The sequence below is a fragment of the Triticum urartu genome, chromosome 2A (genome assembly GCF_056163025.1).
Source record: "Triticum urartu cultivar PI428250 chromosome 2A, HENAU_Tu73, whole genome shotgun sequence".
NCBI lineage: Eukaryota > Viridiplantae > Streptophyta > Magnoliopsida > Poales > Poaceae > Triticum > Triticum urartu.
In genome coordinates, this window is record NC_141874.1 from 443,070,799 (window position 1) to 443,095,182 (window position 24,384).

The 24,384-nt window shown below is 46.2% G+C and overlaps 2 protein-coding genes across 3 annotated transcripts; one reads left to right on the forward strand and one right to left on the reverse strand.

Moving 5' to 3' along the window:
* The first annotated feature begins 1,537 nt into the window (after positions 1 to 1,537).
* Positions 1,538 to 14,893, forward strand: LOC125538136 (U11/U12 small nuclear ribonucleoprotein). Of its 2 annotated transcripts, none has more exons than XM_048701435.2 (5): positions 1,538 to 2,668; positions 2,928 to 3,042; positions 3,842 to 3,949; positions 11,097 to 11,767; positions 11,852 to 14,893. In XM_048701435.2, the coding sequence occupies exons 1-4, from the start codon at positions 1,644 to 1,646 to the stop codon at positions 11,721 to 11,723; spliced, it is 1,875 nt and encodes a 624-aa protein (XP_048557392.2). In that variant the 5' UTR covers positions 1,538 to 1,643; the 3' UTR covers positions 11,724 to 11,767; positions 11,852 to 14,893. The 2 variants fall into 2 exon arrangements, with proteins under 2 accessions (XP_048557392.2, XP_048557393.2); XM_048701436.2 differs by having other exon boundaries at positions 1,539 to 2,668; positions 13,879 to 14,876.
* A 1,269-nt stretch (positions 14,894 to 16,162) lies between these two features.
* On the reverse strand, positions 16,163 to 20,253 carry LOC125538137 (U3 containing 90S pre-ribosomal complex subunit). The gene is made up of 6 exons (XM_048701438.2): positions 19,847 to 20,253; positions 19,521 to 19,716; positions 19,251 to 19,323; positions 18,191 to 18,240; positions 16,679 to 16,792; positions 16,163 to 16,582 (listed from the first exon to the last, which is right to left on the reverse strand). Exons 1-6 carry the CDS (start codon positions 20,145 to 20,147, stop codon positions 16,456 to 16,458), a joined length of 861 nt encoding a protein of 286 aa, XP_048557395.1. The 5' UTR covers positions 20,148 to 20,253; the 3' UTR covers positions 16,163 to 16,455.
* Between the last annotated feature and the right edge of the window lie 4,131 nt (positions 20,254 to 24,384).

A 24,384-nucleotide genomic window follows, 5' to 3' on the forward strand; every position in this document is an offset into this window, starting at 1 on the left:
CCCAATCCCCAATCCCCCTTCTACTCCATCTGCATCTACCTCTATTCCGATCTTGCATGAACTAGCATGAACTGCCATGCTTATCTACCTCTATTTCCCATTCCCCTCTCTGCCGTGGATCGAATCTATCGCCGGATCAAATGCGAAAAAATAGTGCATGACGAACAGAGAAGTGCTTACCGCCATTGCCGCGGGCCAGGTGATGATCCGCTCGACGGTGATGGAGTCCGGTGGTCTTCTTGCTCTTCTTCGATCCGCCGCCGCCGGTAAGAGTTGGGAGAGTGGGGGAGAGTGGGAGAGGGAGCGGTGAGGCTAATAACTCCCGGCGCTTCACGAAGCAACGTGGCTTCTCGAGCGTGGCCGCCCACGTGCACCGCTCGGGTCTGATCTTGGAAAAACTGCCGATTCGAGGGTTCTCATGGAACCAGGCCCAGGAGTGCTTTAAGATTCGTGTCATGGAGGCCGAACAGTAAAAGCAGGCGGCCCGAGTAAAAGCAGGCGGCCCGTTTACATCCCGCGCGAGACTAGCCGGCCCTCATGAGTGCTCCTCGCCAGCGCCTTATGCGCCGCAAGACGAAACCAGCGCCCACGCGCCTGGCTAAGTGGGTCGGCCCATGAACGAGCCGACGAGCTCGTACGACGCCTGCTTCCCCAGCTATCCCGCTCGATCGTTTCGTTTACTCGAAAGAAAAAAAAATGAAAAAGCGCTAGATCGTTTCATGGTAGACCGGTGAGCCATTGACCATCGACTTTCAAGATTCTTTTTTCAATTTTTTTTTAAAAAAGTTCATCAAACTTTAAAAAAGTTCACGAATTACAAAAAAGTTCACCAATTTTGATAAAAGGTTCATGAATTTAGGAAAAAAAGTTCAACAAAATTTGGAAAAAGTTCACGAAATTTAGAAAAAGTTCATCGAATTTTGAAAAAGTTCACCTAATTTTGAAAAAAGTTCATCAGTTTTAAAAAAAGTTCATCAATTTTGAAAAAGTTTATCGATTTTTGAAAAAGTTCATCTAATTTGAAAAAAGTTCATCGATTTTGAAAAATAGTTCATCCAATTCGGAAAAAAGTTCATCAAATTTGAAAAAGATTCATCAAATTTGAAAAAAGTTCAACGCATTTGAAAAAAGTTGATCGATGTTAAGAAAATGTTCACGAATTTCAAAAAAAGTTCATCAAACCCAGGGAGAAGAAAAACAAAAAAGAAAAAAGAAAGAGAAAACCAGAAAAAGGAAAACAGAAGAAAAAAAGAACAAAGTAAAAGGCGTAGAAACATGAAAGTAGCACGTCCAGTTGGGGGTGGCTGGGTGGTTATGCAGCTTATTGTTAAGCAGGTGGTCTCGGTTTCGAATCAAAGCAGTACCAGATTTTTTTCGCGATTTGAAAAACAGAGGAAAAAATCTAGATGGGCCGGCCCAGCGGAGAGGTGGGGGTATGCGCCCGATTGCGAGCTGTACTGTAGCGGGCGCATAAGGCGCCAAATAGGATTTAGCGTCCCTCATGTCCTGTGTGCTGGAGAAAACAAACGCGCATATCTGCACTTGATTTAGGAAGCTGTAAAACCGCCGGAATTTTACAGGCCGGCGAGAATATAGTGGATCTCTTCCTCCGCCGACCGAACCAGGTTCCTCATTCGCCTCCCATGGAGACGCCGCCTCCACCACCCGCGGTGCCGTCCGTTCTCGCCCACCTGCGGTCCCTCCTCTCCGCCGCCTCTTCCGCTCTATCCTCCCTCCCTTCCCCACTCCTCCCCTGCTCCACCACCACCAGGGCGACCATCGCCACCTCCTCCACACTCCCCGCACCTGCGCCCACCACCCCGCTCCCATCTTTCCCCTCTTCACCGACCTCCGAAATCCCCCTCCCCCTCCCGGCTGCGCCCGCCCCCTACCACGACTGCCCAGCCGTCGTCCGCACCACCAACCAACCGCCCGCCTCGTCCTCCCTCCCCGCCTTCCTCGCCGCCGAGTGTGCAGACTTCGCCTCCTCCACTGCCGCCCCAACCCTCTCCTCTCCTCCCCGCATCCTCCCGTCTGAGCTCTGCCTCCTGCGTCGGGAGGTGGACTCCTGGGGCAGCCACCATCCCCCCGGGGCGTACTCCTACGCTGTGGCCCGCGTGGTGGAGGCACTGCGGCTAGGTGCCCTGCAGTGGGAAGTCGAGCTGCGGCGCTGGTTGCTCGCGAGCTCACCGAGATATGGTATCGTGATTGACGCGGCCAGTCGAGACCATGTGTTTGTGCTGGTCAGGCTGTGTCTGAAGGCGGCGGCGGCGGAGGCAGGGTGCTCGCTGGAACGCCTGCCCAAGGGGGAGAGCGAGGAGTTTCGTCTTGATCCGAGGGCTGTGCGGTTCGAGTGCCCCAGGCTGGTTGATGGTGTCTCATGGTTGGCGAGGCAGCTCGAGGTTTTGTATGGGAAGGGCAATGGCTGGTTCTTCGCGATTACGGCGGTGAAGGAGGCAATTCTTAGGTTGGGGTCTTGTTTGGCTGTCGGTGTTGGAGATGGTGTTGCTGGAGGCGCTAGTGAAAAAGGATGTGAGTTGAGAGATACTGGGACATGCCCTATTTTTGTCTCCCAGGTTGTTGCTGCCATTGCAGCCTTACATGAGAGGTTGTCCCTGGATAAGAAGATTAGGGCTCTGCAAGCACCACGCCCATCCAAATATCAGCTGTATGCTTTCTTGCTTACTGTTACTTACTTAATCCAACATCGCAGATCAAGCGAATATTTCTCCAGTTCAGTCAAAAACAAACTCTGACACTGCTCATGCAGATCTTGCTCAAGGAGTGTGTTGCACATAGATTGTAATTTGTGATGATGATGAGTAATCATCATTGGAATGCATTCCCTCAGATTGTGATTAGTTAATTAGTTTAGTTTGGTTTGGTAAGAAATTTCAACCATGACCAATACATTTGATTCTCGACAGGTTACTTGAATATTCACAAATACTGAAGCAAGGCTGTGATGAGCGTTCAAAGCGACCAAACTACAGAGCTGTTCTGGATTATGATGGAATTCTACCACGTCAAATGGATAACCAGGTAAAGTCATGCACTTCGTCAGAAGTACTTCTCTAGAATCCAGATACCATGCTGATATTTCTACATGTTCCAGTGTTCTCTTGATTTACACTAACCTACTATTGACAAAATTTTTGTGAACATAATGTATGCGGAATTTTCAATTTATGCTGGTTCATGCCGTAGCAGTGCTAGGATTTTTCTTTTTCTTTTCTGAACCTTGATCTCTATGTATTCCCATGGATCGGAGGGAGTACTATTTTTCCATGCTTATTCTCTTTGCTTACTAATATTTATTAAATCAAGGTTTTGCCGAGTCATCGAAAAACATAATATGATTGGAACAAAGGAAAATGGTATGAATTTTGGAGATTTAATTCCTATAGGAAAACTTCCTATGGTGCTGTTTGGAATAAAGGAATGGCTCACAAAGATTCCTATGAAATCCCTATGAAATTGGGCAATTTATATTAAGTTTGGAGAAAAACAAACACGAGGTCTTGCCTCATGTTTTCTTCTCCTCGTGTCCAGATTTTCTGCATTTTTCCTTTGTGGTATCCAAATGACAGTTTTAAAGTATTCCTATGCTTTGGGTTAGTGTAGGAATTGATGTTACATGGCATCTCAATTGCTGCAGTCATCCTACGTTTTTGAATTCCTGCGTTCTCAATGGGCCTTAAATTTTATTTACACAGGGATATAAAGATATTTTACATAAAAATTATGAATGAGTGGTGATAAATGATCAAATTTCATAAATTATCACTATTATCGAATTTACTAGAGTTTAATTATTTACTTCTCTTCGTCACTTGAAAAGGAATCTGGTTGGTCCAAGACAAGGGAGGAGCTGCTAGCTGAAGAACGGGATTACAAGAGAAGAAGAATGTCTTACCGTGGGAAGAAAATGAAGCGAAATCCAACAGAGGTACATTTTAAATTTCAAATTTGCAAGTAATTTCATTTCTCTTAAGTCATCCTAAAAGTTTTCATGGCATAAGTTCTTGAGGGGATAGTTGATAGTGGTGGCTGGTGGGAGGTCGGGGACGGGAAGGTTGCATTTGGGTGGTGTGTGTACGACCCTGCTATGGATCGAACATGAGGGAATGGATTGGTAGGTGAGAAGAGGGTGATCAAGAGGTAGGAGAAGGAGTAGGTGAGTGCAGAGAGAGAGAGAGAGGTGAGAGTGTTTCAGACTTTTCTTCATACGTGAACACTTGTACAGCAACCCTGTCACAGTAAATAGACCATCCAGTTGGCTTGGGGCCCCGCTGTCAAGCACACGCTAGCGACCACTAGTTCTCCTCTTCTGCTGGCGGGTCCCACTCTTCTTTTTCACCACGCCTAGCCTCATCCTGGTTCTGCTGCAGCTGAACCCCTCTGTCCGCCTCCACTTCAGGCGTATCTTGGTTGGCTGAAGGGGAGTGCATGACATTTGCCCTTCCTTGGGATGGATCTCCGCTGTCGAGGTCATTCCCGGGGAACGTTGCTGGAGCACGTGATAGTCTTCCCAGGTCGAGCTCGCTACGACAGAGTGGCCCAATGAACGAGCACCCGTGGAATAGCCGCGTTACCTTTCTTGACGAGACGACGCTCGAGAATTGCTTGTGGCTGCAGGTCACCGGTTGTGAGGTCGGGAGGTGCAGGTAGTTTGCTGAATACCGAAGTGTGATCCACCTTAAAGGGTTGGAGCTGCGAAACATGGAAAACCAGATGGATCTTGCTGTCCGGTTGTAAGTCGAGCTTGTAGGCGAGAGAACCGACGTGATGGAGGATCTTGTATGGATCGAAAAACTTATAGGCGAGATTCAGGAATGGCCTGCTGATGACAGACAATAGAACGTAGGGCTGCAGCTTCAATAGAACTTGGTCCCCGACGGCGAACTCGCTCTCCGTGCGGTTGCGGTTCGCCTGATGCTTCATGCAGTGTTGAGCGTGGAGATGGGTCTTGAGCATGTCGGTGAATGTCGGTGCTTCCTCGTGAGACCTTGTAAGCTCATCGTCTTGTCAGAGTGAATGGCGTACAACCGGTCGTACTATGGTGGCCGGAGTTGTACCAAAACTCAAGCGGCGAGGGTGTCGTTGACGGCGCAACTCAGGTAGTATTCGACGCAGTGGTTGACGTGCTCGCTCTGGTTGCCCTGTGGATGATAAGCCGTGGTGTAGAGCAGCTTTGTGCCCACAGGCGCGAACAACTCTTGCCAGAAGGAACTGGTGAAGATCTTGTTCGAGACAATGGAGTCTGGGACGTCGTGGAGCTTGATGAAGTTGTCCAAGGAGGCGTACGTGACTTGTGGAGCAGTGAAGGGATGATGCAGCAGGATGAAGTGGGCGTGTACTTGGACAACGGGTGGACGACCACCAGGATGATGCCGGTGCCGCCGAGCGCGACAATCCTTCAATGAAGTCCAAGGTAACTTCGCCCCATATGCGTGCCGGAATCGGCGGCAGTTGTAGTGTGCCCGTCGGGTGAGCATGCTCGTGCTTCGTCTGTTGGCAAACGACGCATTGTTCGACAAATTCCTCGACATGGACCTTCATGCCAGCCAGAAGAACAGATTCTTGAGGTGCAGGTGAGTGGCGCGAATGCCAGAATGGCCACCAATGGTGGAGGCGTGCAGCTTGGTGATGAGCTTTGTCTGCAGCGCAACATTGTCACCAATTGACAGCCTGTTGCGGTACTTATCACGCCGCGATCCACTTCATGGCCCTAGTCATCTTGGTTGCGAACTGCCAGCGCTCAGAGGCTTTCATGTCACTTGCATAAGAGTTGTGTACCTCCTGGATCCACGAGGGTTGGCAAGATGAGGTTGTTGTTATGATGAGTAGATGGCCCACATGCAATAGAGAATCTACCGCCGTGTTCTCCGCTTCTCCGCCCCGTGCCGGTACTTGAAGCTGAACTGCAGGCCGCCTAGTTTGGCTATGGCTTTGCGCTCAAGATCGAACCCCAGCTATTGCTCGCCGAGTGTGCATAGACTTGTTGTTGGTCAACATGGTGAATTGGACGCGTTGAAGGTACGGCGACAATGATCCACTGCCATCATCACCGCCAAAAATTCTTTCTCGTTGACTGAGAGCTTGCGGCTGTTCACATCGAGCGCGTGGCCGATGGCCTTGTTGCATCAAGACAACATTGATTCGAGTGTCCCAGGCGTTTGTCTCCACGGTGAATGGCAGCGAAAAATCTGGCAGGTCCAACACCGGGGTAGTAGTCATTGCCTGCTTCAGTTGCTGGAAAGTTGTCGTTGTGGCTTTTGACCACTGAAATCATTTTTGCCGAGGAGCAATTCCAGGGACTTGGTGATCACACTGTAATTGTGCACGAATTTGCGATCATAATCGGTAAAGTCGAGAAAGGCCCGCGGCTCCGTCGGAAAGGATGGTTGGGGCTAGCGATGGATGGCTGATTTATCCAGTTCAGTGGCGACACCAGCAGTCGAGATGACGTGGCCGAGGTAGTGGATGGAGAGCCAAGTGAACGAGCATTTGGAGCACTTGGCGTAGAGCTGATGTTGGGGCAGTGTCGATCAACCAAGTGCTAGTTGAAAGAGGCGTTGTACGTCAGGATATCATCCAGGAAGACGATGGCAAATTTGTGCGTCACGAGAGCGAAGACAGAGTTCATGAGGCACTGGAAGGTTGCTGGCGCATTCGTGAGGTCGAACGACATCACCCGAAATTGGAAGTGACCATGGTCAGTCTTGAATGCCGGCTCGGCCTCGTCGCTTGGGCACGTGCGTATCTGATGATACTCGGCACGAAGGTCGACCTTGGAGAAATAGCGCTCACTGGCCAATTCGTTAAGGAGCTCGTTGACGATCGGCATCAAAAACTTGTTCTTCACGGTAATGTGTTGAGGCGGCGGTAGTCGACGCAGAACCGCCAGGTATCGTCCTTCTTGACGAGGAGCACCGGAGCAGCGAAGGGCCAACGCTTGATCTCGTCCTTCGTGAGTGGTGAATAGCGGTATGGGAGTGTTGGGTGGCGAAGCCCCGACTCAAGCAGGATTGCGTGATCGAACACGCGATGTGGCGGCAGCGTCTTGGGCTATTGGAAGACATCACCGTAGTCGTCCACAAGAGCTTGCAAAGGTGGTGGTAGTGGTGCGTCTTGGTCGGCAAGGTGAGTCGAGTCGACGATCGCAAGCGCCCACACCTCGTTTCCTTGCAGCCTTGCAGCCATTTGCAGAGCTGCTCGACGTGAATCTCTGTGAGGGCGGGCGCTAGGAGTTGGCACACCTTGTAGTTTGATGTTGTCATGGCGGAACTCCATGGTCTTGAGGCTTCGATGACGGTTCATCGGGCTGAATTGGGCTAGCTATTACACGTCGAGAACTGCATAGTAGACGCCCAGCTCAGGAAGACGCATGTCGGTGGTGAACGTGTGGACTGCAGTGTGTCGCCGTTCGTGTCAAAGGTCACCAGGATGGCGTCTTGCACGGTACACCCCCCGCGCTCGGCGAAGGTGACGTTGACGAACGTGTGGGTGTTGTTGCCGAAGTGGATGAGAGAAGTAGCATGACCTGGTTACCCACCAGAGCCCATACTGCATCGTGCCTGTGAGTGCCCACGACAACGTGTACAAAGACTCGAGGGCATGGATTGCGTCGTCGAACAGGAGCTTCCCATGGTCGCCAACCTCGATGGTTAGGAGCTGGCCGACGTGGTTGTACTTACTGTACTTGTCGCCGCACTTGAAACACATGTCATTGGTGCGCCGAAACTCCCAAAGTTGCCGCTCGCGGCCAAAGTCACCAGGCCTTGTTTGGCGCCATAAATGCGTGGCTGCACCGGCCCAACTGCGACCGCTGGCATCGATGGTGGAGGCGGAGCACGCGCGAACACTAGAGGGCGACCCCGTGGATGATTGTGTTCCGCTTCCTCCTCTTGGATGCGTGATGCGTGATGCGTGGCACAGACGCCGCTCTCGACTCACTTGTTGGTGCATGCTGATGAACACCCATTTGCGCCTCGCCACACAAACCATTGACGAACTGAGAGACAAGAATTTTTGATTCAAGGTTGGATCCAGCATGATGAACTCCACGACGGCACATAAACGATTCAAAGGCCGTGCGGTAGTTAGTGATGGTGCCCGTCTGCTTGAGGTGGTGCAGACGGTGGAGGAGGCCGTCGAACTCGTCCTGGCCGAACTCCGCGTGCATCGCCGCGATGAACGTGGCAAGTCACCAAGTTGGTGGGGACGCTTGTTCGCTTGGCACCACAGCATAGCATGGCCTTCCATGCACAAAACGTTGGTGGCCACCCACTGCTTCAGTGGCGTTTGGTAGAGGTCGAAGTAGGTGCGACAGAGGTTGAACAAGTGGCGCGTCGCCCACAAAGCATGGGAAATCGTGCTTCGGTGGCTTGTGGAGGAAGTGGTCGCGCGACAACTATGGAAGGGGAGTGGTGGCGGTCGTTGTGTCCCCGGGGCTGCTCCTGGTGCTCGATGCGACGCTCGGGCACGGTGGGCGGACGTTGGGGTAGGTTGAGGAGAGGCGGCCCATGGTAGGTGAGGACAGCGGTCCCGATCGCTGTCGACGCTGCAGTGCAAGTCACCACCTCCTAGGTCGCCTGCCGGTGCTTGACTGTGTCGAGGCCCTTGCCGAAACCCGCCAATTGAGTGCCTAGTTGCTGGACTTAGGTGGAGAGGGACGAAATTTTTTGGAGCAGCTCTAGAGTTTTTTGGGCCCCTTCCATGGCCTGCAACATGAATTTCGTCTTCGCTTGTGCTAAGAGGTCCTGGGTTCGAACCAGCCTCTCTGCATTGCACTTTGCAGGGGTAAGACTAGGTTCCTATAATCCCTCCCCAGACCCCACCTTGTGTGGGAGCTTCTATGCACTGGGTCTGTCCTTTTAGAGGGCATGGCTTGCGGCGTTGTTGCAGGCGCCTCGAATCGAGCCTACCCTGCTTGGGATTTTGCGTCTAGTCGCCGGAGCAACCAGGCACCCTTCACGGTGGATTTTACGGCCGATCAGAGGGATGTTGCGCAGTGGTGGAACAGGAGGGGATCGAGAGGTATGAGAAGGAGTTGGTGAGAGCGTTTCAGACTTTTCTTCATACGTGAACAATGTACAGCAACCCTGTTACATTAAATAGACCAGCCAGTTGGCTTGGGGCCCCATTGTCATACGCACACGCTAGCGACTAGTTCTCCTCTTCTGATGGTGGGTCCTGGTCTTCTTCACGCGTAGCCTCGTCCTGGTTCTGCTGCAGCTGAACCCCTCTGTCCGCCTCCACTTGAGGCGTATCTTGGTTGGCTGAAGGGGAGTGTGTGACACCGTGATGTCAAGGGGAGATAAGGCTGTGGAGGAGGACCCTCCCTTTTCTGTTTATATGTTTACTGCTTGTTTTTCTCAATACTAGTCTGGGATATAATATAGCCTGCGGTTTACATCACCTAGAAACTAAAGACTCTTTAAACTGACTCGGACCTGAACACAGTAGGGAAACCTTCTACGGAACAAAAAAAAAAAACCATTGTACTCAAATCAGACTTCCTAAGACTTAAACTTGCAGGGCATAGTGCTGAGCCCACATGGAAAATATTAAATCTTTGAGTAGATTGTATGCATGTTAATTTTTTGAGGTGGAAAATTACTCATATATATGTTATTAATCAGAGAAATACTTCTCCCAAACCATCCCCAAAATGTAAATTCTATTTGACCTTTCTTCTGAATGAAAGACATACTCAGAGGTCAGAGCCATTGGAGGTCTTCGCTGTCATGGTTAGACTTGTCTCCTGTTCATCTGTTCTCATGTAACATGACAAAGTCTAAATAAAAGAAAGAACGATACACAATAGAAAAATAGAACTTTTACATAACTTTTCAAAAAATAAATTAACTAGCTTATATATACTTTGTTTGCTTAAAAAATAAATCAGAAAAAACCAATCCCACCTTGTATCACAGTAGACCACCTCTCCCCCTGTTGCTTTTCTTTTTATAACGTCAAGCAACAACAAAAATAATTTAGGGGTGCCAACACTTTATTGATTAACTCGGACATTAAGAGGGATACAAGCTGGGTCATGCGGGGAGAAAAGCCACAAGTGGCGACCCTGATCAAGCAACAAAGAGTGTTTGGCAAGGCTGTGTGCATCAACATTCGATGCTCTACGCAGACTAAGGCATAACCTAGTGGTGGGAAGGGGTTGATGCCTTCCCACCCACCCAGGTTCAAGGCATGGTACTTGCAATTTGGGTTTGTTGCACCAATTATACTGTAGGGGGTTCCCTTACAGTCTTTCTGTCAAAAAAAAAACATTCGATGCTCTACTTTTCATAAATAAAACTACAGCTACTAAAATTCGATCTACGAAGCAATATTTCTCTAATCACTGTCAAATGAGCTCCTCCCTTTCCATCATGTATGTCATCAACTACTGGCTTGCAATCACACGCCACCATGAAGCTCTGAAGAGATAGATCTTCTGCTAGTGCAAGTGCCTTGCGACAGGCTATGGCCTCCCAAGACAGCCGGATCAGTAATTCCGGGAACCACCAATGCCGAAGAACTCAGATACAATCCGTTATGATCTCTACATACTGCTGCCGCTGCTCCTACCCCATTAGTGTCGGAAAGCCCACAGTCCACATTGATTTTCATCTGCCCCATCGGGGGTGGCCTCCAAGCTCCAGCTCGGCTGACCAGCCAAGCGTATAGGTGAATTGTTCGTCGATGCGCGGGGCAACGCATTGATAATATCCAGCTCAGAAATAAAGTGTTTTACGAAGCTATGCATCGCGAAATTTTGTATCTATCGATGCACGGGACTAACATGGAGTAGATTTAACATTGAAATTTTGTTGTGTGCAACATTATTTACTGTTTGGATATGCCTGACAGGGAATGTCATCCCAGTATAATGTCCTATTTGTATCTGATTAGGTCTAAATTGTTTGTTTTAAGTTAGTTTCATTTTTTAAGCTTAATCAATCTTACATGTTGATGAAACCTTTGTGCATGCTGCATACCCTCTTGCTAAGTTAATTTCTGAAACTTGTCTGGACCAAGATATGGGTCTCATGTTTGACGCATTTCAATTTCTTTTCTATATCTTGAAGATATTAAGAGACATAATTGATGAGCACATGGCGGAAATAAAACAAGCAGGTCTGCGGGAACCTCCTGGTGACATTGCACAAAATATACTTGAGACCAATTCTAGTGGAGGCGCTTACCAAGGAAGCTCTTGTGATAAGGCTATTTTGGGTTCTCGATTACCTAGTCGTGAGAACTCACCGCATACTGCATCAAGGAGCCATGACACAAAGGATTCATATATGAACATAAGATATGAAAATAGTGCACATCATCACCAAAATGTATCTGAGCATGAGAAAGGAGGGATCAGAGAATCAGGAAATGCAATGAATCGAGGCTATTCTGACCGGCATGATTACACACATAAAAGAAACACCAATGATCATAGGAAATATGGTAATAAGTATAAAAAGAACATCGATTACCATTCTGAATCAAGTGATCGTTCAGCATGGTCCACACGAACACCAAAATCCTCAGAAAGAGAATACGGCGGCATGCCAGGAGATAAAAGCAATGATAGAACCAGAACTACTCAGAACAGACATGGATCAATACCTGGGAACGAAGACCAGTTCAGTGATAGATATGATCCCAAAAGCAGATATTCTGATGAGGATCTTCGTGAAGCATACCATGATGCGTGATCTGAATTACTGAGGAATAGAGTACATTTTCCTGGTGATCTCAGGTATGCTTACTCATTTGCAATATTTTTTGTTCTTTTTATTGTTTGGCACTTAATTTTACACAGCTGTTTGACATGATCTTGCAGTATACTGTGTAATACAGGCATCTGGGTTAATACCGTCAGCTGTATCCTTTTTCTGTATCCTTATGCAGAAAATGCTTTACTATTTCTGCTGCGATTGTAGTGACAGTCCGTTACAGTTCCTGAATATGGGAAATTGTTAATTGTTAGTGCATTTTCTTGCTTATAAATTACATTTGTCTCACCAATCAAATTTCCATCTAATTTTAACTAATCAAAAATATCGGAACATCATGTAGGGTGCATATGTTTCCCGTTCACAACCGATCTTTTAAAAGGACTTCCTGTTAGTTTCGAAGCATGCATTCGTAATAACTTCGCTATGGAATTCTATCCTTTTAGTTAGGGTACCCTTTTAGTTTTGAACTGGCAGGAATTTCAGTTGACAACCTTTGCCTGGAAAGGGCATGGCTCGAATAAATTTTCTTCACCTATTTGCTTGCATTGCATCTCATGCAGATGCTACTCATGCATAATTATTGGTTCATGTTATTTTTTGTGGGCCTAGTTTTTCTACAATGAGTTCTGTAAGCGAAGGCCAATCTTAAGCGCCACACCCAGTAGTTGTCCTATTTTTTCTGGACCGGGTTTTGCTCTACTGTTAGGTAGTGTTAAAATGGATTTTCCATACATATCAAGTACTTACACATAAGAAAGTGATGTAGGTAGTACTGAAGTAGGGTTCTGCATCTGCCAAGATGTAGCCAGGTACAGCCTATGCATCATGATAGAGATGCATGAGATACATTTTAAAAATTATTTTCGGTAATGGATGATACTTAATATGTCATAAAAATAATTAGGCGCCCTCCGGTGTTCAAGCTTGATGAAGCAGCACTTGCACAATCATTCCCAGTGGTAGATGTGAAGAACACATGTTTTGGCTTTGCTGTTTGTACTTCTTTAGCTTTGCAACATGGAGGAGCACGCTTGAGTGTCTGAGTGGCCTCAATTAGGTTACATCCCGCACCTCATGTTGGGCCGGGCTGTACCTGGATGTGTCTACAATGTGTACACAAATTTCCCACGGGCAATGATATTTGTTTTAATTGTTTATTCACCCCATACTCACGTATATGAGTGTTTGTGCTGGGTATTATGTATTGGATATGGATACAGCCATCAAGGTCGTACTACCTTGAACTGACAAAATTTAACCAACCTGATGTTTATCTTTTTTACCAGCTTCCACCACCAGTCCTCTTCACTGAATAGTTCTAAAATGGTATCATTCAATCAAAGATGTAACGTTCCTTGGAAAAGATAGCAGGACTCTACCATTTCCATAAACAAACAAACTTAATATATGTATTACATTACTTTATTTGTATGTTTTTATAGCAACTGCTTGCTTACATAAAATGGCGAGTCTTCATCGGATATATTTAAATCTTTGTTCAGGATGCTGTTCATATGTTTATATATTAACTGAAAGTTGCATCTTTGTTGCCCGTTTGTTTGTGGTATTTCTGTAGTGAGACCCTGAAAAGCTGAGGAGAAGAATTTTATTGCACTTTGCATCAACATGTGAATAAAACCTGAAAGCCACATAGAAGTAAACCATTTTCTTGATTTACCTTGCATGTTACTCCCTCTGTCCCATAATATAAGATGTTATTACAACCGATAGTGGCTGCTAACCGATAGCGGCCACTATCGGTCGTAATAACATCTTATATTATGAGACGGAGGGAGTGATTTTGAGGATTAAATACATTACATACTTCGGATCAAGATGCAATTGCACACCTTCCGTATCCATTACTTCATGTGGAATCAGGAAAAGGCTGTTAATACTGACAGAACTGATGTACATTTAGAATTCTCAGAAGCCTGTGAGAATCGCTGGTGGCATTTATGCAAAACCTTCTTAAATGCACACCAGAAATTAGTTCTGTAGTTATATTCTCAGAAATCTGTTGGCGAATTGCTTTGATACGTAATTAGTTTTACTTTCTAAACAGAACTTTGATCTGTTGGCATTATGTTCTCGTACTGACATACTTTAGTTTTTCATCACTTCATTGTAGGTGTCTGAGCTGGATGTTGAAGTTTGATGAACTACTTAGACAACAATAATTTTGATAGGTAGTTAGTTCATCTAGGTTCTGTTTAGCTCATCGCAATCACAGAGTTTTACCCCTTTGGCGTGCAACAGCCATCCTGCTGGTAAGGTGTTTCCTAGAGCACAAAACCTTCCTTCGCCAATCAAAGTTCAACACATGGGTTGTTCGAGAAATTTGTTTACGTCAGTATTTTGCTCACTGAGGAGAGCATGTATGGGTAAATTTTGCATTTTGTTAGTTTGTGATACACCAAAAAAAAAAGGTTCCAAATTGGCAGTGCACCCGTTTTCAGAAACATGGTATTCCTAGATTTCGTAAGTACTGAACCCTATCTTCTCGTCTGGAACTGTTTTCTTCTCGCTGCTGGAGCTGGTACGAACCCGGTCGTACTGCACCCCATCTTCCCTTCTGGAGGTACACGATTTGGCGAAAAAAATTTGTCCTCCCTCCTCATGTTAATTAGATACTGTATTTTTGCAAAAAAATATAAGGAGGTGTGCAGCAAAATTGAAACAATCGTTACGTTATTTTTATTTACCTTTCGAAGTAATAAGTACTCCTTTCAAGTGAGAGATGGTGCACTGAGCATGGTGAACATGTATTCTCATATATCTGCAACGAGAGGGTTAGAGAGTTACGGTTTCTCTAAAATCTTACCATGACTATGTTGTCGGTGAACACTTCAAACTGGTGGTTCACTAATAGGACTCCTTGCACTATATTGGTATGGCAAGGAACAAATGGAGGCATATAAGGGTTTCAGTCTAGCTCATCATTATTAATGCTATCAGGGAGATTATCTAAGTAATGAATGATGATAATTTGAATCAAAGTACTGCAGAGAGCTCCCACCGGCCCCTCGTATCTTGCGCTGCACACCCACATACCTCAAATGCGGATCATCAAAACCATGCAATCCATGCGCGTGGACCATGCGATACAAATTGTCCAAATTCAATAGTTCGAAACAAAGCAAAGCAAATTATAATTCAATAAACTGGACATGCCAAAATGAAATCCATGTCCGAGTGTGACAGATGACTCGCTTGCCGGATCATTGGCCGGATGCCATCCATGCTGCCTGCTCCAAAGCCATGCTTGCATCTTGTTTTGCCTGCATCTGGGTTGCCTGCTCCTTTTGCATCCTTGCCGCATGCTCCGCCTACATCCGGGCTGCTCGTCCATGTCCGCACCTCCCTACGCCGCCACCACTTCGCTCTCTCGTTGCCGGCATCACCGCATCTTACGGGCAATGTTCTTCGCCTTGCACGACGGAGCAGAGGAAGGGACGCCGACGGGCGAGGTGGACGCAGTCTCCGTCGTGGCGGTCGAGGACGGGCTGGACGACATCTAGGGCGGCGGATCGGGACCGGTAGTAAGGATGGGAGCAAGGGTGGCGGACAGCGAAAGCTCGGGCACGGGAAAGGTAGGAGGGCGGCGGGAGGAGGAAGGTTTGATGGAATTGATGCAAACTGTGGTGGGGTAGGGCTGTCAGGTCCGACGTGACGGACGCGCCCAAACGCCCCATATTTGGGCTGGATACGAGGGATGCCGGTCAACCCGAATGTTTGAGGCCCGTTTAAGAAGTCAGTCTGAGTTAGATTTTTGTGACCAGTCAATGACTGGGCCATCCGTCCGGGCATTTGAGGCACTTGACTATGCTCTTACCACTCTCTATTTTGTGCAAATTTAGTATTGAAGTGTGTCAAAACATGTTACCCAGAGGGACATGAGGCGAGTCACCCGGTCTATCGGGTCGGCTCCATGTCCCCGAATAAAGCACGCGGGCCAACACATACCACGCCATTCCCATCCTTCTTAGGGGCAGCACGTGCTATCATCCCAGACACGAATGAGGTCTTCATTGTCCCTGGTGTTACTATGAAGGAAGAATGGGCTTGATTTGGCTAATTTGATCTGCTATAGTTTTGTTCAGGCGGAATCCAACTCGTCAGAAATCAGCAACAGACTAGTGCAGAGCGTTTTACAACGGTAGGAAGGTTGAATTCACACATTGTCCAAGACGGGCGAATGCAGCAACACATTCTTCTCGCATACCTTGTAACTGGATGGCTTTATCATGAGTGTAATTGTGAATGCTGTAGCCATGTTTTCAAATCAATAAAACCAGTCACAATGACCTTCCCTCGGAAAACAAAACTATATTATACGAGTAGTAAAAGGCGTCAAGTCCAAATTAGTTTGTTGTTTAACACTAGCATAGCAGATGTACACCACTACACAGGAGTTCATAAATATCCTAGCTTGAGTTCATGAGTTTTCATTAGTTGATTTGAATTCCAACACCGCAGCTTCAGTCTCATGGAAACATTGTATGTCTTGCAGACTTGCTCATTCAACAAGGAGTGGCAAGGTACATTGGAAAATCGCAACCAAAACTCCTAATTTTCTCACCCGACCAAAATTCCTACTCCCTTTGAACTGAAACAACCACACTTATTTTGGATCGGAGGGAGTAATATCTTGCTGCAAACTACGATTGGTAAGTGTACTTGGGACACTACTTCACGGTATAGACATTTACTCAGCAGGCGTTAGGACTTTCTTGGCATCTTTCTCAGAAACAGCACCATAAAAGCATATTCTTGTGTCGCCTCCTCTAACCTTCTCATCTAGATATCCCTTGTACAGGTCCCAAAACTCGTTGCTGCATCAAAAGTAATATGAAAATACAATAAGATGGAAATGGCACTGGTTGCATATAGCATTTCTGAATGTCCGAAGTTGTTGACGTATGTGGTACCTGACTTGCGGTAGCGTAAACAAATTAAACGACTTCGGGTCCCTCTGCATGTCGAGTACCACTAATTTCAAGCGTGACAGCGATAAAGCTTCCATGTCAATTAGTTTCTTGATTCTGATCAAGAAATGAATAAGCATAAGGGAAAAGATTAAATGAAAGAAAAATGCAAAACTGCTCTATACAGCACACAAAATTTATGTTGCTACCTTGACAAAAGAATGACAATGTACATGTATTACTGTTCAACAGCACGCAATCTTTTCCTCCACTAGACTATTTAGTATTTACGGTAAGAGTTCAGTCAACTTCTAACATTAACAGCCGTAATCCTATAACATGCTTAGTAACATAATATTCCCTCCGTCCCATAATATAAGAGCATTTTTGACATTAGTGTAGTGTCAAAAAACGCTCTTATATTATGGGACGGAGGGAGTACATGAGAAGAAAAACAAGTGTTCTTAGATATGACCTACTTATCAAACTTGATAAATAGAAGATATCCATGCTTCGCATGGAAACAGACAAGATTTTACACCAAAGTTGGAGCAACTAATAATCAAGAAGTTTAATCTCAACACTGTAATGCCCAAGCCCAATGCCCACGGCGAATAAAGTATGCAACATGAGATGGCATCAATGACCAAGCAGAAGCCGCTATCAGTTCTCCATGACTTTGTTTCTTCAATGAGATCGTAGTAAAGCAGTAATTCCCCTTCGACAACAAACTCTAATGTCTAAAACAACAATAGAAAAGAACATGGGTAGTAGCTTTGTCAGCCAACTTTTTATTGTTTCTGTTGGGACGCAGACAATAACTAGTGCTAATATGAATTATAAGGCGTCATAATACCAGCATATGCTCAAGATCCACAAAATTACGTAACCAAGGGCACATGCAGTTCCCAGCCACAGTTTGCTATACCTAACCTTAGGCGAACCATAGTTTTTTAGGTATGTGTCTAATATGAATTATAAGCATTGCTGCACTTTAATATTCTACGGTCATGTGTCACACTTAACTTTTGCTAAATCTTGCCACGCTTGTGTCCAGTTTTTCTTACCCACACTTTTGTAGCAAGCTGCACTTGCCTTAGCTTAGTTTTGCCAAGCTATAAATCAAACGTGCCGTACCGAAATTTGCAAGTTAGACACTGTTCCTTAAAATATTATGGTGTTTCATGAAACTATTAGTTCCGCAAAAATAGGGGGGGGGGGGGGGGGGAGTAAACAATATATGCTGCAACAATAAACAATAAATGCTCTGTTCTGAGGAAGACAAATATAAAACCTTGAATCTAGCAAATCGACAAGGACGTATCGTTTTATATGTGAACAAGATGAATCACAGCACTTCCAACTATTAAAAGCTAAAATAAATCTTAAATCCCACAAGTTAAAAGTTGTGAACCCAATTGGTCTTGAATCCACCAAATACTAAGCTCTCATTGTGTGCTGATTAAACATAAAGACATAAGCCAGACAAAAGCCTGAGCATTCAAGATCGCATACCTGCTGGGTGTACCACAGGCTATATTAACTCGATCTTTAAGTAGCGTGACCTACATGTGAAAATTAGCACAGAGAATGAGATAACTGAATAAAAACTAGTATGAGGCCAGGAAAATAAATCAGAATGCCTGTGCCGTAATTAACAACAATCTTGTTTGCTATTCTGCAAATAAAGAACAATCAAATAAAAAAAAGGTGCCCATATGCTTTGACCCGTCCTATGTGACTAAGAGCATCAAGTTTTCTCACCCCCTCCAAACCGAGCCACCGCTGACGGTCTCACACAACACGGAGAGAGGAGAAGGGGGTTGAACAAGAGGGAGAAACAAGACTGGGAAAAGGTGAGAAAAGGCGTCATAATTGGGCTACCACCCTAGACGGATGTTGCTCACCCTGCTACCTAGAATACTGTGAAACTATGGTTGTGCTCGGGCAGGATGACTATTTCCTGCCATTTTGCTGACATGTTGTTTCTGCTTTCTACTTTGCTGTCTTGCGCTACCATAGGGTTAGCTACTTTTTGCCAAACAGGTCGTGTCTCCAAAAGAATTAGAACAATGGCAAAGCACCCATCAGATAGAGTAATGACCATGGTTCAGAGGGAGCCACGAATACGACAGCTAGGTTGCAGATATCACAAAAATAATGATAAAATAATGTTGTGGTTTCTTTCAACATCAAGGTACCAAATCGAGGTAGAGCATTTGTAGCAGAATCACAGAGGCACAGAGCTGCTTTATTTGTGAACGTTACAGGCAAACAGGATACAACAAGCAATAAGGTAGCAACCAATGGTTTTGAGTCGCCGAGGCAGGGCAGGAAAATGCAGCGACTTGGGAAGCTAATTGTCGACTAGGCCCGACTAATCGCTGAGTCGGAGTCATAATGACTCTACTTGACTCGGCGACTCAAAAATCTTGGTAGCAACCCTAGCGATTAAGCGTTTGCAACTAGCACTGAAGATGGATGCACCCATATTTTGGGTACGGGTGTACAGCATGACTAGAAAATTGCAATAGCATGATGCTACAGAAAATTTTCAATGTGAGACAAAGCGTACCTGCTCCTCCACTTTCATGTGTTTGGCAAAGAGCTTTACTGAACGGCATCCTCTAGTAAACATCTTTAACCCCCTAGAAACCAAATGTTGATGATATGAAAACAGGGCAACAGCCGCTTCAAACCATAATTTGAAGATATACATGATAGAAACTTCTGATAGTTCTCGTCCACGATAGTTTTTCAAAACGATGTAGTGGCAGTGCAAGCGCAGCGATTTAATTCATAACAACAGCAGTTTCACAAGATAAAGTATCATAACAACAGCTACCTCAGAAGCTCCAGTGATCTCAGTGCACCCAAGCTGATAACCAGGAGCGCCGGGCTGCCCGCATCGATCGACCCCTCAACGAGCTTCCCCTCACAGAGCTCCCCCTTCCACGTCGCTCCGAAGGCCCCCTTCACATGGTCACCGAAGCTCTCAACGTCCTGGCTCGCCCCCTCCGCGAGCTGCACCATGCACCCCTCTACACAGAGCGCAGCGGATCCGGAAATCTTTTATAATCCATCCAACACTTACAGCAAGAAGAGCATAGAGACACGCTGAATCGAGTTGGACAGGACCCGGCACAGTGGTTCGTCTGAATGTGAACATACCGGAGTAGGCGCCGAGCTCGAGTGGGGAGAGGCGCATCTTGGCGGCGCGCTCGAAGCTGCGGAGGAGGAACTCGAGCTGCCGCGCCGGCGGAAGCGCGGCCGACAAGAGGACGCCACCGCCCGCGGGTTCACCTGCGGCGGCGGCGGCATCGTTGGTTTGGTCCTGCTCAGCAGGTGGGCGCGGCTTCTTCTGCTTGTGCGTCTTCTTGGAGACGGGATTGGTTGATTTCACGGCGAGGCTCTTGGCGGGTTTGTGCTGCTTCTCCCGCTTGCCGGTGGCCGCCTGCGACGGCGGCGCCATTTTGGGGGTACGGGTTTGGGCTTGGAACCTGACTTTGGCGGTGCCGTTCCCAGTTAGGGTTTAGTTCGATGTTCGATGGGACGCGGTAGGCCTCGGGCGGGAGGTCACAGCTACTCCGTCATATATTTTTGTTACTGATGAGGGAGTAAATTCCTTTTTTGATCACAGCTATGGGTGAATATCGGGTGCTCCCGAGGCTCACGTAATACCATGATACGGTCTACTAGGAACCGTTGGATCTTAGATCCAATGGCTTCTAGGAGCTCTTGAATATTTGCACAAAAGCCATTCAAGAGTTTTAAAATTGCACGCAGGTCCATCAACTTCTCATATGCGTCGGACATGAAATTCATCCAATCCAACGGCCCAGGAGCCGGTACCACGGTAACATATAAGGGGCGGTATCACATGAAACTTCCCCCGCAGCTATAGATGTGGCCAAACCGATCGAATTTTGCGTGCCCGGCAGAGGACTAAATGGGTTGTGCCTGGCCGCCTGTGGCACGCTGTGTGCCATCTGCCGTGCTCGCCCGTCGAGGTACCCATGTGTCTTTAAGCTCTCAAAGGCAACAACTACTTCACCATTTGGTCGTCATGTATAGCTTCAAGTTTTACAGGACATCATTTGTATTCTCGAACAGATTCTTAGTTAAATAAAGTTGTTGCCACTCAAATGGCAATTTATTGAATGCAAAGCTAAAGAAGGGTTCCTCTTTACTTGGCAAAGTATTATGGCGGGGGTTAATTGTCTAAATCATGGTTATATATGATGTGTTGGAAATGGTCGCAATATTGATATTTGGGAAGATGCTTGATCCCGAATTGTGCAAATTAAGTAATCACACCTAGAGAGAGTAATTTGATGGTATCTGATTTAATTGATCTTGATCTTGTTACTAATAATTGGGACGAAAATCTAGTTACACAAATGTTGTGCAGTTGACGCACATAGGGTCCTTGCAATTTCATTGCCCCAACATGACATGTTGGACTTTGTCGTTTGGAACTATTCAAAGAATGGAACATTTTCTGTTTGATCAGCCTATGTTGTGCAATGAGTACGCCAACACAGGAGAAAACTAAGAAGAAATGATGATATGAGATATGTAACTATTAATCCTATTTGGAGTGGGGTTTGAAAGCTATCTTGCCCCTCGAAGGTAAAAAATCATTTAGTACACGCTGCATGGCACTCTTCCGTGTAGAGTTACTTTGGCGAATAGACACATAAAAGTTACCCCCAATTGTCCTGCTTGTCCCTTTGGATCAGAAGATACAAAGCATATGTTATTTCAATGTCAAAAAGTAAAGGAGGTTTGGAGAGTGCTAAGACTAGATCAGGTCATTAAAAGAGCTTGCGAAGTTGATTATGCTGGTGAGGCGGTTCTTGATTTTTTTACTTTCTATGCCTGAACGGGAGCTGACTATCTTGGGTATTCCGAATGTCGTGAGATGATTGCAATTACAACTTGGTACTTATGGTGGGAGAGGCGAAAATTGGTCCATAAAGAGAAAACCCAAGATGCTAACCATATCTCTATGGGGATTCATGCTATTACGTTAAACTATGTTATTGCTATATCACCAAAGGCTACTATGAAAAGAGAGGGTTGGGTCCAACCTCCGAGGGGTTTTGTAAAACTTAATGTGGATGTGGATGCCTCTTTTGATCATGACGTACTTAGAGGCATGACCGGTGTTGCTTCGAGGGACGATAGAGAAAAATTCATTGCAGGGGGAACTGGAGAATTTATTGGTGCACGGATGTCCTGATGGTTGAAGCTTTGGAACTTAGATATGGTCTATAAATTGTTCAAAGGGCAGGTTGCAACCATCTTGTTATTAACTCACATAACTTGGAGGTCATCGATGTTGGGAAACATAGTAGAAAACAAAAATCACACCTACGCACACCCAAGATCAATATGAAGATGCATTAGGGGTCGAGATCACGATCGTTACCGTCACCGAGTTGAAGCGGAAAAAGAACATGACGGTGTAGATCGTACTTGGAGTCCCTCGAACCATCGATGAACGATCCCACGAACTGTTAGGAAACGTTGCATGGAAAAACAAAAAAATCTACGCACACGCAATGATCTATCCATGGAGATGCATAGCAACGATGGGGAGACTGTGTCTACGTACCCTCGTAGGCCGAAATCGGAAGCGTTTAACAACGCGGTTGATGTAGTCGAACTTCTTCTAACTCCGACCGATCAAGCACCGAACGTACGGCACCTCCAAATTCTGCACACGTCCACTCGATGATGTCCCTCGTCTTCTTGATCCAGCAAGACGTCGACGAAGTAGATGAGTTCCGTCAGCACGACTTCGCCTAAGCACCGTGAGAATATGACCAAGGGTGTAAACTGTGGAGGGGGCGCCGCACACGGCCAACAATTGATGTTGTGTGTTCTAGGCGCCCCCTCCCCACATATATATAGGTGGGAGGGGAGGAGAGGCAGCTAGGGGGTGCCCCAAGTAGGATCCAAATCCTACTTGGGGTTTCCCCAAGTGGCGCCCCTTTCCTTTTTCCGTCGGAGAAGAAAGGAAGGGGGAAGAAGAGCAGGAAGGGGGAGCCGAACCCCCTCTTCTCCTTCTCCTATTCGGCCACCTGCCATGGGGGGTGGGTGGGTGCGCCACCCCTTGTTTGCTGGTGTGCTCCCCTCTCATGGCCCATATGGCCCATATATTCCCCCCCCCGGGGGGAGGGGGGTCCAGTAACCCCCCAGTACTCCGATAAATACCCGATACATTCCGGAACACTTTCGTTGTCCGAATACTATCGTCCTATATATCAATATTTACCTCTCGACCATTTCGAGACTCCTCGTCATGTCTGTGATCTCATTCAGGACTCCGAACAAAATTCGGTCACCAAATCACATAACTCATATAATACAATATCGTCATCGAATGTTAAGTGTGCGGACCCTACGGGTTCAAGAACTGTGTAGACATGACCGAGACACCTCTCCGGTCAATAACCAATAGCGAAACCTGGATGCCCATATTGACTCCTACATATTCTACGAAGATCTTTATCGATCGAACCGTTATGACAACATACGTAATTCCCTTTGTCCATTCGTATGTTACTTGCCCGAGATTCGACCGTCGGTATCTTCATACCTAGTTCAATCTCGTTACCGGTAAGTATCTTTACTCGTTCCGTAATACATCACCTACTGATCAACTCCTTAGTCATTTGCTTGCAAGCTTATGATGTGTATTACTGAGAGGGCCCAGAGATACCTCTCCGATACTTGGAGTGACAAATCCTAATCTCGATCTATGCCAACCCAACTGATGTCTACTACACAACCTTCTTCTTGTAGACATTGTTGGGCCTCCAAGTGCAGAGGTTTGTAGGACAGTAGCAAATTTCCCTCAAGTGGATGACCTAAGGTTTATCAATCTGTGGGAGGCGTAGGATGAAGATGGTCTCTCTCAAGCAACCCTGCAACCAAATAACAAAGAGTCTCCTGTGTCCCCAACACACCCAATACAATGGTAAATTGTATAGGTGCACTAATTCGGCGAAGAGATGGTGATACAAGTGCAATATGGATGGTAGATATAGGTTTTTGAAATATAAAAATATAAAAACAGCAAGGTAACTAATGATAAAAGTGAGCACAAACGGTATTGCAATGCTAGGAAACAAGGCCTAGGGTTCATATTTTCACTAGTGCAAGTTCTCTCAACAATAATAACATAATTGGATCATATAACTATCCCTCAACATGCAACAAAGAGTCACTCCAAAGTCAGTAATAGCGGAGAACAAACGAAGAGATTATGGTAGGGTACGAAACCACCTCAAAGTTATCCTTTCTAATCGATCTATTCAAGAGTCCGTAGTAAAATAACATGAAGCTATTCTTTCCGTTCAATCTATCCTAGAGTTCGTACTAGAATAACATCTTAAGACACAAATCAACCAAAACCCTAATGTCACCTAGATACTCCAATGTCACCTCAAGTATCCGTGGGTATGATTATACGATATGCATCACACAATCTCAGATTCATCTATTCAACCAACACAAAGAACTTCAAAGAGTGCCTCAAAGTTTCTACCGGAGAGTCAAGACGAAAACGTGTGCCAACCCCTATGCATAAGTTCACGAGGTCACGGAACTCGCAAGTTGATCACCAAAACATACATCAAGTGGATCACGTGATATCCCATTGTCACCACAGATAAGCACATGCAAGACATACATCAAGT